Consider the following 16,872-nt stretch of genomic DNA (forward strand, 5'->3'; position numbering starts at 1 on the left):
TATGAGCTTGTATATTTAAATAAATTTATATGAAAAAAAATATATGTAGATGCCCTGATAAGATTTATTTATCTTAGAAAATGAAATAATTTACTATAATTCATATATCATGATAAAAAATACTTTTAATTAAAATTAATAAGTATTTTTATAAGAATATTTAAAATAATTGGAGTCAACTCTTATATTTAAACGTTTCTTGAATAATAGAGTGTTTGGGAGTGTGGTTACTGTTGCTTTTCAAAATGCTTTTCACTCAGAAAAGCATGTCAATAATATTTTTTTATTTTTTAAAAATTATTTTTGAGATCAACACATCAAAATGATTTAAAAACATCAAAAACATATTAATTTAAAAAAAAAACAAAATTTTGATTTTTAAAAAATATTTTTCCATCACAATGCCAAACACCCTCTAATTTTGAGTAATAGTTAAATAGTTGTCAGTAAATTACAAGGACTACATTATAATTATTGTTTTTTAAAAAAACAATGATAAGTGAAAAACAAAAACAATAGAGGGGGAGAAGGGGGTCAAAAATAAAATTCTAGAGATGAATTGAGAGGAAGTACAGTAGCATCTTCCAGCTAGAGGCAGTGAGAAAGAGAGAGTAATAGGGATTCTTAGTTCTCTCAGATCTAAAGTTTTTGTAATTGAATCGAAATCCAAAGAAAAAGCCATTCTCTGTTTTGACTTTTGTTATCGGTATCCAAAGACTACAAAATGGACGCCTTGAGGAAGCAGGCCAGCAAGTTGAGGGAACAAGTAGCCAAGCAACAACAAGTAAATAATGATTCTATCTATCTATCAAACTTGCCCTTCTTTATTTTTTTCACTCTTTGATCTTCTCAATTCTGGTCTTTAACATCTTAGTCTCTGATTGTTTGTTTACTGAAAAAATGTGCAAAAGTAAAGGATTGAAACATTTGTTGGATTTGTTTTGTTTTTTTTTATCATCTAGGTTTTAGTAAACGTTCAAAATAAGTGGATTTAGCTTAAATTGCTAAGTGGGTGCATGCTTGTTAATGGGATTTAAGCGTGTTGCTTTTGTGCAATATCTGGTTTTTATCGAGTAAACTGTGGAGTTCAATTATTTTCAAACAACTTGAGCACGCATAATGATGTGGATGAGGGGAGTTCATATCCATCTAAACTTTGTGATTAGAGAAAATGATTGAAGTTAGCAATGTCAAATTTATGACTAAGGCAAATCCTTTTGTTGTTGTCAAATTTAAGCCCATATAGTGAACTAAGTTTGAGGTTTCAAATGTGTGTTGCCATTAATAGCAACCTTTTAAACAGGAAGCAAATGTAGCTAGAAAGTTTTTGTGCTTCATATGTCCAAATATGTATGCCAGTTCATCTTTGTGCATTTGAGCCGTTAGATTTTTTAAACCACTCAAATGATTTGTATATAGGAAAAAACACTAATTTTACTGGATTACACCTGCTTATGAGTTTTATTTAGAGTGAATTAGATTTGCCACAGACATTTCATTCTTAGCAGTAGCATGCTGCATAGTGCAAATAGAAAGGTTTAAGATGCGGAAGACCTGGTTTTCTTTTGAAGTTCTAACTAGAATGATTTGGACCATTTTAAACTTCTATTTAAGAATGTTTTTCTTCTTACTACCAGCTTCTTTTATGACCTTCATGCTGGCTTTTTTTTTTTTTTTTGGATTAATAAAGGAAGGATAATATTCAAAAGAAAGGAATCTATGAGTACGTCTTTGAGATTAAGCCATTGTTCAACAACAGAAAAAGAAGAGATAAACCTCATTATATAAGAGAGCTACAGTATCCTTGAATATCAGTTAGGTAAACGCCTGAAAAGCCCCCCAAGTGTTGCCACCGTAAAGCAGCAACACTACCCTATAATACAGAAATTGTCTCAACGTTAAATATCCTTGAAGATTCTAGCATTCCCCTATATCCAAAATACTAAATATCTGGAAAGACAGAACATATCTATAATATCTTGCAATCCACTCCAAAAACCCACAGAGGATAGACCATCCATGATTCCCCGCCAAAGGGAACCATTTTGAGTCAAACTTCATTACCTTTTTCATTCTTTTAATGTTGCCTTGCTCATGGTTCTTATGCATGAGGTGTGTACACATAATTTTTTTTTCTCAATTTGGTGAAATCTACGTGAAATTATATATTTGCTTAATACACTCTGATCAGCCATAATCTGAAGCTGGTTGGGTTTCACATTCAGCATACAAATTTAGAAATCATGATAAATATACATTCTTGAACATTCAACATTTATAAGCTTCATGTATTGTCTTCTAATGTTCTGTGTTAGATTGTGTTCATTGTATTGAGAAACCTCAGACCAATCAACTTTGACTGTCTTCATGTATTCTTTAGAAAAATTGCTTATTAACACCTACTGATGTTTTTTTTTAGGCTGTCATAAAGCAGTTTAGTGGCACAGGTTATGAAAGCTCAGATGTAATGGTAATTGATGAACTCGAGATGCACAGACATCAGCAGCTAGAAAAGCTGTACAGGTCGACACGTTCAGGGAAGGTGGGTTCATTTTGCTGCCTTGAGATGAAAATTAATATTAAACTAGTTCACATACTCCAATAATGTGCTATACCCTTTTAAGAGAAGTAATTATTTTGTTAATGAAATTATGTTTAGGGAAGTGCTTATCCTTTAATGAATTTGTGTGAGAAAGGGTTTGCGGATGATGAAAGGTTGATCCCACATTTCAGTAGATGACATGCTAAATGAATTTATTCATATGACAGCAAGGAATTCGACACTAACATTCTTTTTAAACATTTTTTTCTGACTCAACTGGGAATCTGATGGTTATCATGCTACAAGAACTGCCTTTATGGTACAGTCAAATTCCTGGTTAGGTGTACAAAATCTGGTTATCTATTTCTTTTTCTAGGTGCATTGCAAATGTCAATAACCTCAAATCTTCTCAATAGCTTTCAAATGTCTTATACCTGAGTACCTGTAAAAGAAAGTCTTATACCAGAGTCCATTTCCACCACTCTATATTATTTGTAGATACGTTGTGTGCACATGTGACTTTGCTTGCTGTTAAGCTGCTTGAGTATGGTTTGAAGTCTCATATATGTGGTAATTGAGCTCTTGGCGAGGGGAAATTAGTATGATATATGAAATGGAGGCTGGCTGCAAGTTCTGGTGAACTTGAAACACAATTTGCATAATCGTTTGAGTCCTTTTTGGTTGGTCATGCCTTCTTGAAATGACATGTGTGTAATGCTTGGTCAGTAATTTCTTTTTATTGTCAGCTTTTGCAAAAATTGATGCTGACTGTTTGAGTCTTTTTTTTGTTGGTCATGCCTTCTTGAAATGACATGCATGCAATGCTTGTTCAGTAATTTCTTTTTATTTTTCAGCTTTTGCAAAAATTGATGATTGGTGACACAATTCATCTATGTTAAATTCAGTATGTCTTATCTCACTTTATTATATAATCAGCGAGGTTTAATAGGGACAGCATAACTACTAAAATAAAGGCACTGCATCAATAATCTGGTTGTAGTTTCAAGAAAACAGTATTGCAAAGAAAGGGGCTTTGGTTTATATTTACACAGCTACTTTATATAGAACTTTATTTTTCATGTTGTCCTTAGTTCACTAGCTTTGGGAGAGTTCTCATGACTCTGATAGGCATCAAATAGGCTGTAATCACTATTTTATTATTCTTGCAAATTTCTTATATTTAAATTGCCATTTTCTTATCTGTATGATGCCTTCTGTTTCAGGATTTTCAGAAGGATGTTGTTAAAGCAGCGGAAGCCTTCACCACCATAGGGTACCGACATATTGAGGCAGGTGAAAAAAACAATTAATACTCCATCCAACCACATTCTATTGATATTGGGGAATGTAAAAGTGGATTGAATGAACGTGATAGCGGGTTCCTATATACATATATATATATATATATTTATATATTTTTAAATGTTATAGTGACATGTAGATGCTTTCATACTTTCTTTTTATATAATACAAACTTTGTGGTGGTTAGGAACCAAGTTGTCAGAGGATTGCTGCAGATATGGAACTGAGAACATCAATGAGAACATGTTAGCTAAGGCTGCAGCCATATATGGTGATGCTCGTAAACATGTGGAACAGGAGCAGGATGACTTGAATCGCCTGTTATCTTCACAGGTTGACTATTTACCCTGTACAGATGGAAATAATTTCTTTATATTTTATGATGGAAACTTAGGCGCATTTAATTTATTGTTTCATAGTAGCTATCCTTAGTACATTTTGGAACTCCCAAATTTGTTTTATTAAGTTGTAGTTTTACGGGTTAGTATTTCTGCTTGTGTTGGTTGAGGCAAAATGAGAGCTATGTGCTTTTACCTTGCTGACAGTACTGCATCATGGATATCATGCAGAGGATGATACTTGTGGACTTTTTGTGAGTCACAGTAGTTTTCTTCTGCAGTTGAATTTCAAGCTTTTCCACATTGCGACAAGAAAAGCAAATAATTACAATTGAAAAACTTTTGATATAAATAACCAATTTTGATGATAACCACAAAATAAGATTTGAGCTGTTGAATTATCAGAGGCCAATTATTGCTGCAACTATTCATGAATTGACCTAGAGATGAACATTATAATTCTTCTTCTTCTTCTTCTTTTTTCATCTTTCCAGGTTTTGGAACCCTTGAGAGCAATGATTAATGGTGCTCCTTTAGAAGATGCCCGCCATCTTGCTCAACGATATAGCCGGATGAGACAGGAAGCAGAGACCCAGGTAATTAGAAAGCTGCTCATCTGCTGCATTAGTGTTACATAATATTGTATGATCATCATGCTTGGACTGTCGCTTCTTGTTACAAACTTTTGATATTTGCTATAATCTCATCATTCGTGATTTCATATTGACCATTAAAAGCAAACAGGCAGTTGAGGTTTCCAGAAGACAAGCACGAGTACGGGAATCTCCAATTCCTGAAAATGTTTCAAAGCTGCATGCAGCAGAAGCCAAGATGCAAGAAATAAAGGCTAACATGGCAGTTCTTGGTAAAGAAGCTGCAGCTGCATTAGCTGCCGTTGAAGCACAACAGCACAGATTGACTTTCCAACGGCTTGTTGCCATGGTATGTTTGATTTTTCAGTATAGAATTTTCTACTTTGAAGCCTAAACAATTCGTGGAGTTTCATATTTATGATTAGCTTACATTATTGAAGGTTGAAGGAGAAAAAAATTATCATCTTAGAATTGCTGCTATTCTTAGTGAGGTCGAAGCTGAGGTCAGTTCAATCTCCGGTTTTTTTCATTAAGAAATTTCTGTCGATCTGAGCAATGCAACTTACAGTCTGAAACTTGTGTCAGATGGTCTCAGAGAAACAGCAAAAAGAGTCTGCTCCTCCAGTGATTCTGCCTCCTGTTATTCCATCAGAAAATGGCTTGGAGAAAAGCACATACTTTTTGGCTGAAGTAAGTATTCTACATTAGACACTGAAACTTTAGAGGTTGGGTTTGCAAGTCTCTTCAGAAAGAATATGTTATTTTTTTTTATTATTCTGATAATTGCATGCTATACTTTACATAAGTTTCGAGATTATGCTGATGCCCCTATCTAGTACATTGAAGGGGCTTGTTGTTGACTTGTTAGAGTTCTTGTAAACAGTTCACCTGTATAAATATTTCCATAAAGAATTTATCAAGAGACAAAGATGGTGTGATTGAATTGTATATCATGTTGATTTCTGTCATGTGGATGAATGGCCCCGGTTGGCAAATGTTGCTAGCCATGTCATTCCGATTATTATTTCCCATGCACGGGGGTAATTCTTCAAATCCTCCCTGATACCTCTCCAAAGGTGTGCATGAATATTGAGACTTCATTTTAAGGGATACTTGCCATTTGCAGACCTGACTTTTTGCTGTTGACTCCTGTTGGCAAACCATACATGGCCAATCCTGCCTTTTTTATGCACAGGAGCTCAATAAAAAAAAAAACTATCTGTGGGAACAAGTCCTCAATCCCTTTATCCTGCATAGAGCTTGTCTTGTCAGAGGAGAGAGATTATCTTCTAAAAGAAAATAAAAGGGAGATTAATCGTTGAAAACATGGAATTTCATGGATGGTTCCAGCTGAAAATTTTCATCATTTACTTTAATCTTTATGCAAACCAGGCGTTACAATTAATCTAGTTCCTGTTGCATGCTTTCTTTATCAAATATATTGTGTTTTAGACAGAGCTCAAGTTGTAAAATTTTGGTTACATCTTGCAGGCAACACATCCTTTTTTCGCAGAGACAGAGAAGGAGCTGAGCTTGGCTGTGGGTGACTACATTGTTGTGAGAAAGGTTATCTGGATTTTCCTTGTTACTTTGTTACCGTTGCAATTGCATTTGGAAGCATCCTCATAACAGATAGATCATCCATGTGCATTTAGAAGTTCTTAACCGCTCTTCTGCTTGGAGCATAGAAAAAGAGCTGGCATGTTTCTCTATTTGATTTTCAGGGACACAAACCTTACGGTACCTGTAGTTCCACAACTTGCATGTTGCATCTAATCTCTGAAATGCTCATTACATTCTCTCGCTCAAGGGAGATACTCATCCAAGCACTAACCTCTTTGTCTAGCAGTATCCAGAATCAATTGAGTTCTTCTTAAGAGTAACAGGAAACCTGTATGAACATTTTTCATGGAATAAACGTGTTGGATCCATATCGAATGCAACTTCCAAGGCTTGAGTGTTTGCTTTCCTTTTTGGACCTCTTACAAATAGTTTCTTTTTTCTTCTACTTTGGCACAACATCTTCCAACAGGTACAAAAGATCCCATTGTCGGTGTCAACGCAAAATTCCCATTACAAACTTTTTAAAAAATGATTTTAAGATTTGTCTGACATCAAGAGACGCATGTCTGCATTATTCTAATTTACCTTGCTGTACAATCAATCATATCAAGGAACTCGTCTCCCCTTGTGAAACCGGCCTTTATATTTTGTTTGTAATTCAATTAGGATAAGATAAATACTTAATCGCATTTTCTGCACCTTTAATTTGCTTGTACATTATAGGTAAGTCCAACTGGGTGGTCAGAAGGAGAATGTAAAGGTAGAGCTGGGTGGTTCCCATCAGCATACGTGGAGAAGCGCCAGAGGATTCCCACCAGTTCGTCTGCTTAAGTTTTCCAAGTCCTACTGTGCTAGTGTTTGTTCAACTTGTTCCTCCAAATTCTAGACTTGCTGCTAGGCGTCAATGAGTGAATGCCAAAGGGGGAAAGAAGAAGAAAGAAAAAGTTGGTGTTCCTTTTCTTTCTTTTTGATTTTTTCAATTCCTGTGTGTTATCATGGCAACGCACTTTGATTGTATATTCTTTCATTGAATCTTGAAAAAACGAATGTATTTGATGAAGAGGTAAAGCTATTCTTGTTATGGGAGAGCTCATCAATCTATCTCAACCAATACCGGGTAAAAAGAATCATTAATGGATGTTAGTGGACGTGTGAGGTTGAGCTACCTCAACAATTTACGTCATGAATGTTATAAATATAATCCAGGTAAAAAAGGATTATTATTAAACCGGGGCTTGGTTTTTTTTTTTTTTTTTTAAATATTAAGGGATCTAACATTTAGCATGAAAAAGTTAAAAATAATTCACGTGAATTTGGATATATATGTGGTAAATAATAAAGTTTAAAAAATTATTTAAACAAATTGTTTATATTAGAAAGATATTTTTTTTTATAAGTTGAATTATTTAAATCAATGTTTTTTTAAATTTTAATTTGAAAAACATAATTTAAATATAATATATATATATATTAATAGATTTTCAATTTTATTTTTGTCTTTCATAATAATTTGTTTGTGGTCTACTATTTTAGCTCCCATCCAAAAAGATTGTTCTAGCTCTATAAAAATATGTGAGTCTATGTGTTTGTAGATTAATTTTTTGGTTTGTTAGTAAATTAATTGTTGTGATGTCGCGGTCGCACAAATTAATTACCCTAGCTTCAAACACAACACACAAGATAGTGTAGAGTAAGTAAGGAGTCGATCTCACGAGGAAGGTTTCAAGTCAGATTTTTATGTTAGATGATATGCAATTAGGGGGGTTTGGACGTTATCTAGGCTAAAGCAAAAGAAAACAAAAAATTATCAAACGAAATTTAATAAAATCAGAAAATTATCAAGAGAACAAACCTTGATTGCAATCACAAATCCACCTATAGAAATCAGAACTGATATTTGAAACGAAATTCCAGTTTATATTCTGAATTTTTATCTTTTCTTAACGTTGGTTAATTAACGGATCTGCCGTATAAGTAACCCTAACCAACAAATAATCACAGTGTCCGCACTAATGATTTATTCCAATGACAGCCTTAAGATCTAGATAAATTCATTAATCTTAACAACTAAGTTGTCTGCTTATGTTGCTTTGATCGAATGTTCTCCCTAAGTTTAATAACGTAGTTCCGCTACAATTATCAAGTTTAGTTGCTTCACAAGTTTATATACCACAACTCCAGTTTTGATATCAAACTTAGCAATAGATTGTTCACAATAATAACTTAGAGTCCGCTCTAGCAAATTAAGATAAACAATCATAGAAAATATGCATAGGAAAACAAACATACTCATTCATAATACAAATTGAAAATAAATGGAAGAATAAATCTCACAGTTCTTGAAATCTGAAGATTTTCGTGTCCTTGTAACCAAGAAAATAAGTTTAGTCTTGCATGTTTGTTGAACAACTAATCAAAAAGATGGAAGAATGCATGATTTAGGGTTTCTTAGAGTAAGGGGGCGTTTTTCTCCTTTTGGGTGGCTGCCCCCCCTTCTCTTCTCTCATTCTTTTTATATGCTAGGAAACCCTAATCTCTATTTTACAAAATAGTCCTCCCTTAAGTAGACAATTTACATTTAAGTAGTTTAATAACTATTTTCTTAAAAAAGGAGAAATAGCTTTGCATGAAATCTTCAAGCTTTGACTTAGAGGAGCTACATTACTGAAATAAAAACTTGGATATCGGTTTAGATGCTTCGGAACATAATTTGGACTCGTTTCTTCACGAAACCTGTTTGCTGGCAGAATTCAGTTGTCATCTTTGAAAAATCATATCTCCCTTATATGACATCGTTTTTGGCTGAAATTTGGAGCGTTTATAGGTCTTTGAGTCAGGAATCCAAAAAAATTGAGTTTGCATCAATTGGACTCTATAGCTCTAGATATTCAAGTCGGAATGACCGAAGGTCAACACTGACAGATTATGAGATTTGACTTTGAAAGCTGTGATTTCTATGCTCTTCTTTATTTTATTGTCTTGCCTTAGATGTCCAGAAATGTATGTATGTTAGCTTTTTAATGCCACTGGAATCACTTCATTTCAACCTTTAGAGCTCACGCTCTGCACAAAACATCGACTGAACGTCAAATCTGCCAATTACCTTCAATTTACTCCTTTTTGCATCTTTCATCCAAAAGTGCCTTCAAAACATAAAACAAAGAATATCAAGACATTTTATATATAAAACATAGGCAAAACACTAGTTAAATGTGGGTGAAACTATCGAATAATATGGTTGCATCAAATACCCCCACACTTAGCTCTTACTTGTCCTCGAGAAAGGATAGGTAAAATTAAATTGAAGTTAAATTAAATCAAATCACTATGACTAATCTCCTAATCTCCCATCAATATCCAAGAATATATGCATTATAAACAAGAATAAAATCAAGAAGGATAAATAGTATAAATTTTCATGAATTTATTTACATGGAAACTTCAAAACTCAATTAATTGTCGGGATTTAAACGAAATCTATGTCATGCCAAAGTGATAGGTCCTCTCATTGATATACACTCCAACACTCATGTGTTCAGGGCTTATGTGTTTAAATCTCTCAAATTCAATCAATGAATATGTTCTACCATAAACTTGCTCTTCAATCTAATCTCCATTATTAACATATTACAAGCAATGCATGAATTAAAAGGTCTTATTTCCGGTTGTAATGGGGCTAAGGTTAAGGTGAGGTAAAAGAGAGTAAAAAAGAAGGTTCAAACCAAAGAAAGTAGAGCATTCTAAAAAATGATATTTCAAACAAGATATTCCATTAAAGCACATAAATTTTCGATCTTTAATCACCAATGCTTAACTTCTTTTGATTTTAAGCTCTTTCAACATAAAATCTTAAGAACATAAAGGAACACTTTTTTCTTTCTTTTCTTTTTTTTTTTCTTTTCTTTTTTTTTTGTTTTTCACCTTTGACAACTTGCCCATATTTTCATCAAGCATCACTTCTTCTTTCTTTTCACATAATTTCCAACCATAATTCCATAAGATATCACAAGTATATGCTCTACTAATCCTTGGCCAGGGGAAAAGGAAAACATATAAAAAGTTAAGGCTTATACATGGATAAAGCAAAGAAAAGATAAACAAGCTCAAAAAGGGCTTACTAAGGATAATATGCTTTAGGTTGGCTTTTTGGCTCAAATGGTTAAAATTCCTAATGCCTTTATCATCTTCATGTATATATGTAATGCGAATGTAATCTCAACAAGATATGAAGCAAGTTCTAGAGATACATATCATTGAAAGAATGCACACTCAAAGAATATAATGTTGAAGGCTCAAAAGCTTGCATTAGTATTACACTATAAAGTCAACATGACATATTCTCAAAGTCAATCCCTAAACCAATTAAACCTTAAAATTTGCATGCATACTCCTTCATTTGATTTATATCTTCATCTATCTCAATTAATTCTCATACATAATACTCATATTCTCAAAAACCAATGGGAGTTAAAAAGATCAAACACAATTTTTTTTTTAAAGAACAACAAAGAAAACTAAAATAAGAAAACCAAAATTCTCCCAATACCCCCACACTTAAAACACAACATTGTCCTCAATGTTGAAATAAAAGCAAAGGAACATTAAAAGCAAAGGAACATAAGAGAATGACAGAAAATAAATTAAAATGCGAAAAAATAAAAGATAACAAAAAAGAAAGCAAATCTGATTTTTTTTCTTTTTGTGCTGGGTTGCCTCCCAGTAAGCGCTTTTGTTTTATGTCATTGGCTTGACATGTGGCATGCTCATTCTTCATAGATTGGTTTAGCTAACTCTACAGAAGCGGTGAGTTCCGCCGTCCAACCTTCATAGAAAGATTTCAAACGATGCCCATTGACCTTGAGTACTTTGTTGGTTTCTAAACTTGTAATTTCAACTGCACCATAAGGAAAAACATTAGAAACAACAAAGGGTCCAATCCAACGGGAGCGCAACTTTCCAGGAAAAAGTTTCAAACGCGAATGATAAAGAAGGACTTTGTCTCCAACAATAAATTCTTTTCTTATAATTATTTGGTCATGGAGACTCTTAGTCTTTTCTTTGTAAATCCTTGCATTCTCATAAGCATCATTTCGAATCTCTTCCAACTTTTGCAATTGCAACTTTCTTGCAATCCCGGCAACATTATAATCCATGCTACATTTTTTAATGGCCCAAAAAGCTTTGTGTTCAAGCTCCACCAGTAGATGACATGCTTTTCCATAAATCATACTATAAGGTGACATTCCTATAAGTGATTTGTAAGCAGTCCGATAAGCCCAAAGTGCATCACCAAGTCGTAGACTCCAATCTCACTGGTTGGGTTGCACTGTCTTCTCCAAAATAGACTTGATTTCTCGATTTGAAATTTCAGCTTGGCCATTTGTTTGAGGATGGTATGCTGTGGAAGTCCGATGAGTCACATGATATTTGCATAACAATGCTTCCATTGAACAATTGTAAAAATGAGTACCACGATCACTAATGATAGCTTTAGGGATTCCAAACCTGTCAATATATGAGTCTTGATAAAATCTAAAACAACCTTAGCATCGTTAGTTCGTGTGGCTTTTGCCTCAATCTATTTGGACACATAATCAACAACAAGAAGGATATAAAGATTGCCAAAAGAAGAAGGAAATAGACCCATAAAATCAATACCCCAAACATCAAAAATTTCACTTAGAAGAATATTCATTAAAGGCATTTGATTCTTATGAGTGATATTACCTGTTTTTTTGGCATTTTTCACATGATTTGCAAAAATGATATGCATCTTTAAAAATAAAAGGCCAATAAAAACCACTTTCAAGTACCTTGTGGGTTGTTCTTTTTGCTCCAAAATGCCCACCACAAGAATGAGAATGACAAAAGGTAAGAATGGAATGAAATTCATCTTGTAGTACACATCTCCTAACTACTTGATCCACACAAAATTTCCACAGATAAGGAGTATCCCAAAAATAATATTTAGCATCAGCTCGTAACTTGTCTTTTTGGGATGTAGACAAACCTGGAGGGAATTCTTTGGTGACTAAATAGTTCACGAAATCAGCATACCATGGTCTTGTAGAGGAATGTAACACATACAACTGCTCATCAAGGAATGTCTCTTGTATTTCTTTCGGTTTGTATATCCTTAGTCCTCAGTCGGCTCAAGTGATCAACCACATGGTTTTCGACACCTTTTTTGTCTTTAATCTCAAGATCAAATTCTTGTAAAAGCAAGATCCACCTAATCAATCTTGGTTTGGACTCCTTTTTCTTCAAAAGATACCTTAAAGCTGCATGGTCAGTAAAAACAATGACTTTTGTACCAAGTAGATATGACCTGAATTTTTCAAGAGCAAACACTACTGTAAAAAGTTCCTTTTCAGTTGTATGGTAATTGTATTGTGCTCCGTCCAACATGCGGGAAGCATAATCGATAACATGCAAATTCTTCCCTATTCTTTGCCCAAGGACAGCCCCTATCGCATAGTCACTCGCATCACACATTATCTCAAAAGGCTCATCCCAATTTGGTGGTTAGATGATAGGTGCAGATGTGACACGCTTTTTAAGCTCATCATAGACATCTTTACATGCTTGATCAAACAGAAAATCCACTTCTTTGGTAATAGTTTTCACAAGGGTGCTGTAATCTTCGAGAAATCTTTGATAAAACGTCGATAGAAACCTGCATGGCCAAGAAAAGAACGAATTTCCCTCACACGGGAGGAGTAAGGCAATAATGAAATAACGTCTATTTTAGCTTTATCAACCTCTAATCCACGTGAAGACACAACATGCCCAAGAACTATTCCTTGTTCTACCATAAAATAACACTTTTCATAGTTTAAGACAAGGTTGGTTTCAATGCACCTTTTCAAGATCAAAGACAAATTTTCTAGACATTTATCAAAAGAATCACCATACACTGTGAAATCATCCATGAAAACCTCAATTATTCTTTCAACATAATAAAAAAAAAATACTCATCATGCATCTTTGAAAAGTTGCAGGTGCATTACAGAGACCAAAGGGCATTCTCCTATATGCATATGTACCAAATGGACATGTAAATGTAGTCTTTTCTTGATCCTCAGGATTAATAACAATCTGATTGTATCCACTATATCCATCAAGAAAGCAATAAAAAGACTTACCTGCTAGGCGTTCAAGCATTTGATCCATGAATGGTAATGGAAAATGATCTTTGCGTGTAGCAAGATTTAGCTTTCTATAATCAACACATATTCTCCATCCACTCGAGATGCGAGCAGGAATGAGCTCATCCTTTTTGTTTTTCACCAACGTGATTCCGGTCTTTTTGGGCACCACATGGATTAACGCTACCCATTTACTATCCGTGATGGGATAAATGACTCCTGCATCTAACAGTTTCAAAATTTCAGCTTTCACTACCTCCATCATAGACGGGTTTAACCTTCTTTGCATTTCCCTTGTTGGTTTCGCATGGTCCTCCAATAGTATGTGATGCATACACATTGAGGGACTAATGCCCTTGATGTCAGCTAAAGTCCATCCAATGGCCGTCTTGTGATCACACAACAACTTCACAAGTTTTTCCTCTTGCGTATTTGTCAAACCTGTTGCTATAATAACAGGAAGTGTATTGTTTTCACCAATGAATACATACTTCAAATTATCAGGCAAAGGTTTCAATTCTAACTCGGGGGCCTGTAAAATAGATGACAAAAGCTTTTTATGTGAAAGTATTAAATCAACAAAGACATTACTATGGGGAACAGTTTGCAAAGATTGCAAAGCTAATGCTGATTCGTGCGCATTTTGGGGAACACATATGTGCCTCTCCATCTTTTCTATCTTGGTAAAATCATAGCCATAGCTCAAGGCTACACTTAATCCATCCTCACACTCAAAATCAAAAACTTGCTGCACATACTTATCAACTTGGTGATAGCATGAGATAGAATAAACATTGCTATAAGGATATTTTATTACATCATGAAAATTAAATTCAATCTTTTCATCCCCTACTTCCATAGACAAAGTATTCTTACCACAATCAATCTTTGTATTGGCAGTTTTCAAGAATGGTCTCCCAAACAATATAGGAGTGCTATTTGATGAATCACAAGAATTATGTTCCATATTAAGAATATAAAAGTTGCATGAAATGATTAAACTATCAATCTTGACTAGAACATCTTCTATCACACCAAGTGGGTAAACAAAACTACGATCCACAAGTTGTATTACAATGCTAGTTTTATTCAAAGGCTCAAGACTAAGAGAATCATAAACATGTTTGGGCATAACACTAATGGATGCACCTAAATCACACAAGGTCCTTTTGAAACTAGCATTACCAATAACACATGGGATAGTAAACGCACCTGGGTCCTTTTGCTTCAAAGGCATATTCTTTTGAACAACAGCAGATACAACTTCACCCATACTTACCATTTCATGACCTTTCAGTTTGAAAGCTCTCTTGGTAGTACACAACTCCTTCAAAAATTTGACATACTTGGGAATTTGCTTGATATCATCAAGCAAAGGAATGTTGAGTTCTACTTTCTTGAAAACCTCTAAAATCTCTTTTTCTTTGTCCTCTTTCTTTGACCTAGAAGAACTCACATGAAAGGGTAGAATTGTTTTAAAACTGGAATTCAGTAAATGAGGAGTTACCTTTGAAGTGTTGGTCTTTGTTTCAGTTTGTGGAGAAGAAGGAAGTTCCTTCTTTGTACTCAATTCAGTTTCTATCTCTTCTTCTTCCTCCATCTCAATTTGTTTTAACCTTTTCTCTTCAAGTTCTTTCCCACTTCGCAACATGATCGCACTAACATTCTCTTTTGGATTCAATGCTTGGGAGGGCAATTTTCCATTCATTTGTGCTTCTAATTTCCCTACACTTAAAGCTACTTGCCCCATTTGCTTCTCCAAGTTGTGAATACTTGACCTTGTTTCCTGTTGAAAAGACATGATATTTTGTTGCAAAGTCACAGTGTTAGAAGCCAAAGTTTTCATCATCTCACAAAGATCATCACTGGATGACGACCCCATAACATTGGAGTTTGTGAATGGAGGGGGTTGTCTTGTTTGATAATTCTGTTAGGATTGAAATCCATAGGGATGGAACAGTTGGCCTTGATTGCCTTGTTGAGGTGGGTTCCCATAGCATAAGTTTGGATGATCTCTCCATCTGGGATTGTACGTGTTGGAAAATGAATCATATTTACGTTGGGGCTGTCCATTAAATCCTCCATTAACAGCATGAACCTGTTCAATGTAATCTTCTTGCATTGTTGGACACATATCTGAGGTATGTCTTTGTAAGGAGCATATACTACAAGCTTTCACTTGTTATACATTGCCACAAGCCAAAGAACGCACAAGAGAAGTAAGATCATTAACTTTATTCTCAAGGTTAGAAATACTTACCTCATTTACTTGTTTGTTTACGAAGTCTCCACGAGTGCCAAAATGTTTCGAGTTGGCTGCCATGTTTGAGATTAATTAGCGTGCAGGCTCGGGTGTTTTATCTACTAATGCCCCTCCACTTGCATCATCAATGATACTACGGTTAGTAGGCATCAATCTTTCATAGAAATATTGAATGAGCAGCTGATCGGGTATTTGATGATGAGGGCATTGAATACACAGTTGCTCAAATCTTTCCTAATACTCGGAAATTGTCTCTCCATGAGATTGTCGAATCCCACATATTTCTTTCCTTATGTTGGCAACTCGAGATACTGAGAAATACTTCTCAAGAAAGATCTTCTTCATGCCATTCCAAGTTCCAATTGAACCTGAGAGAATGGAGAAAAGCCATGCTTTTGCTGCCCCTTTTAAAGAGAAAGGGAAAGCTTTCAACTTAATTTGTTCTTCATCAACTCCATTCAGTTTCATGCCAACACAAACCATATGGAACTCCTTGAGATGTGTATGAGGATCTTCTCTTGCAAGACCATTAAATGTTGGTAGCAAATGTATAAAACCAGATTTGAGCTCAAAGTTTACATTATTGTCGATGTTTATGCAAAATGGCTGATATTCCATGTTAGGAGCAGCAAGCTCCTTGAGTGTTTATTGTCATGCAACAACCATAGTGTTGAGGCGAGCTTCCTTTTGTAACCTGCGTAAAGTTTTTTCTATTTCGAGGTCTAACTGCACTTGACTTTGATTAGTAGAATGGGTTACTGGCATAAATCATCAAGAAAACTTAAAAGAAACCAACCACACAAGAGATAAAAAACAATGCAAATTATACGAAAATCCTATGCTAAAAAACTAAACCTGCCTAAAAACCCTAAAAAACAGTGGAATTTGGCCTCGATAGGGTGGGGCTAGTGGATGATCACTAGTCCTGTTTAGAACGTCGTTTCCTCTCAGGAAACAAAAGGCCGAAATCTAATTCCACCAAAAAATATATTTTGAACAGTACCGTTGTCGTAATGAACAGTACCGCAACAAGTAAAAATTCTGTTTTTTTTTTTAGAAATTTAAATAACAATCACAGCAACTAAAAATAACAGTACAAGCACAAGAATCAACTAAAATTACT

General features: G+C 34.5%; 1 protein-coding gene across 1 annotated transcript; it reads left to right on the top strand.

Moving 5' to 3' along the window:
• The first annotated feature begins 510 nt into the window (after positions 1–510).
• On the top strand, positions 511–7,406 carry LOC118057968 (SH3 domain-containing protein 3). The gene is made up of 10 exons (XM_035070703.2): positions 511–784; positions 2,420–2,542; positions 3,766–3,835; positions 4,032–4,177; positions 4,677–4,778; positions 4,927–5,124; positions 5,216–5,278; positions 5,361–5,465; positions 6,267–6,341; positions 7,062–7,406. Exons 1-10 carry the CDS (start codon positions 725–727, stop codon positions 7,167–7,169), a joined length of 1,050 nt encoding a protein of 349 aa, XP_034926594.1. The 5' UTR covers positions 511–724; the 3' UTR covers positions 7,170–7,406.
• The last annotated feature ends 9,466 nt before the right edge of the window (positions 7,407–16,872 follow it).

This window comes from Populus alba, chromosome 1 (assembly GCF_005239225.2).
Source record: "Populus alba chromosome 1, ASM523922v2, whole genome shotgun sequence".
Lineage (NCBI taxonomy): Eukaryota > Viridiplantae > Streptophyta > Magnoliopsida > Malpighiales > Salicaceae > Populus > Populus alba.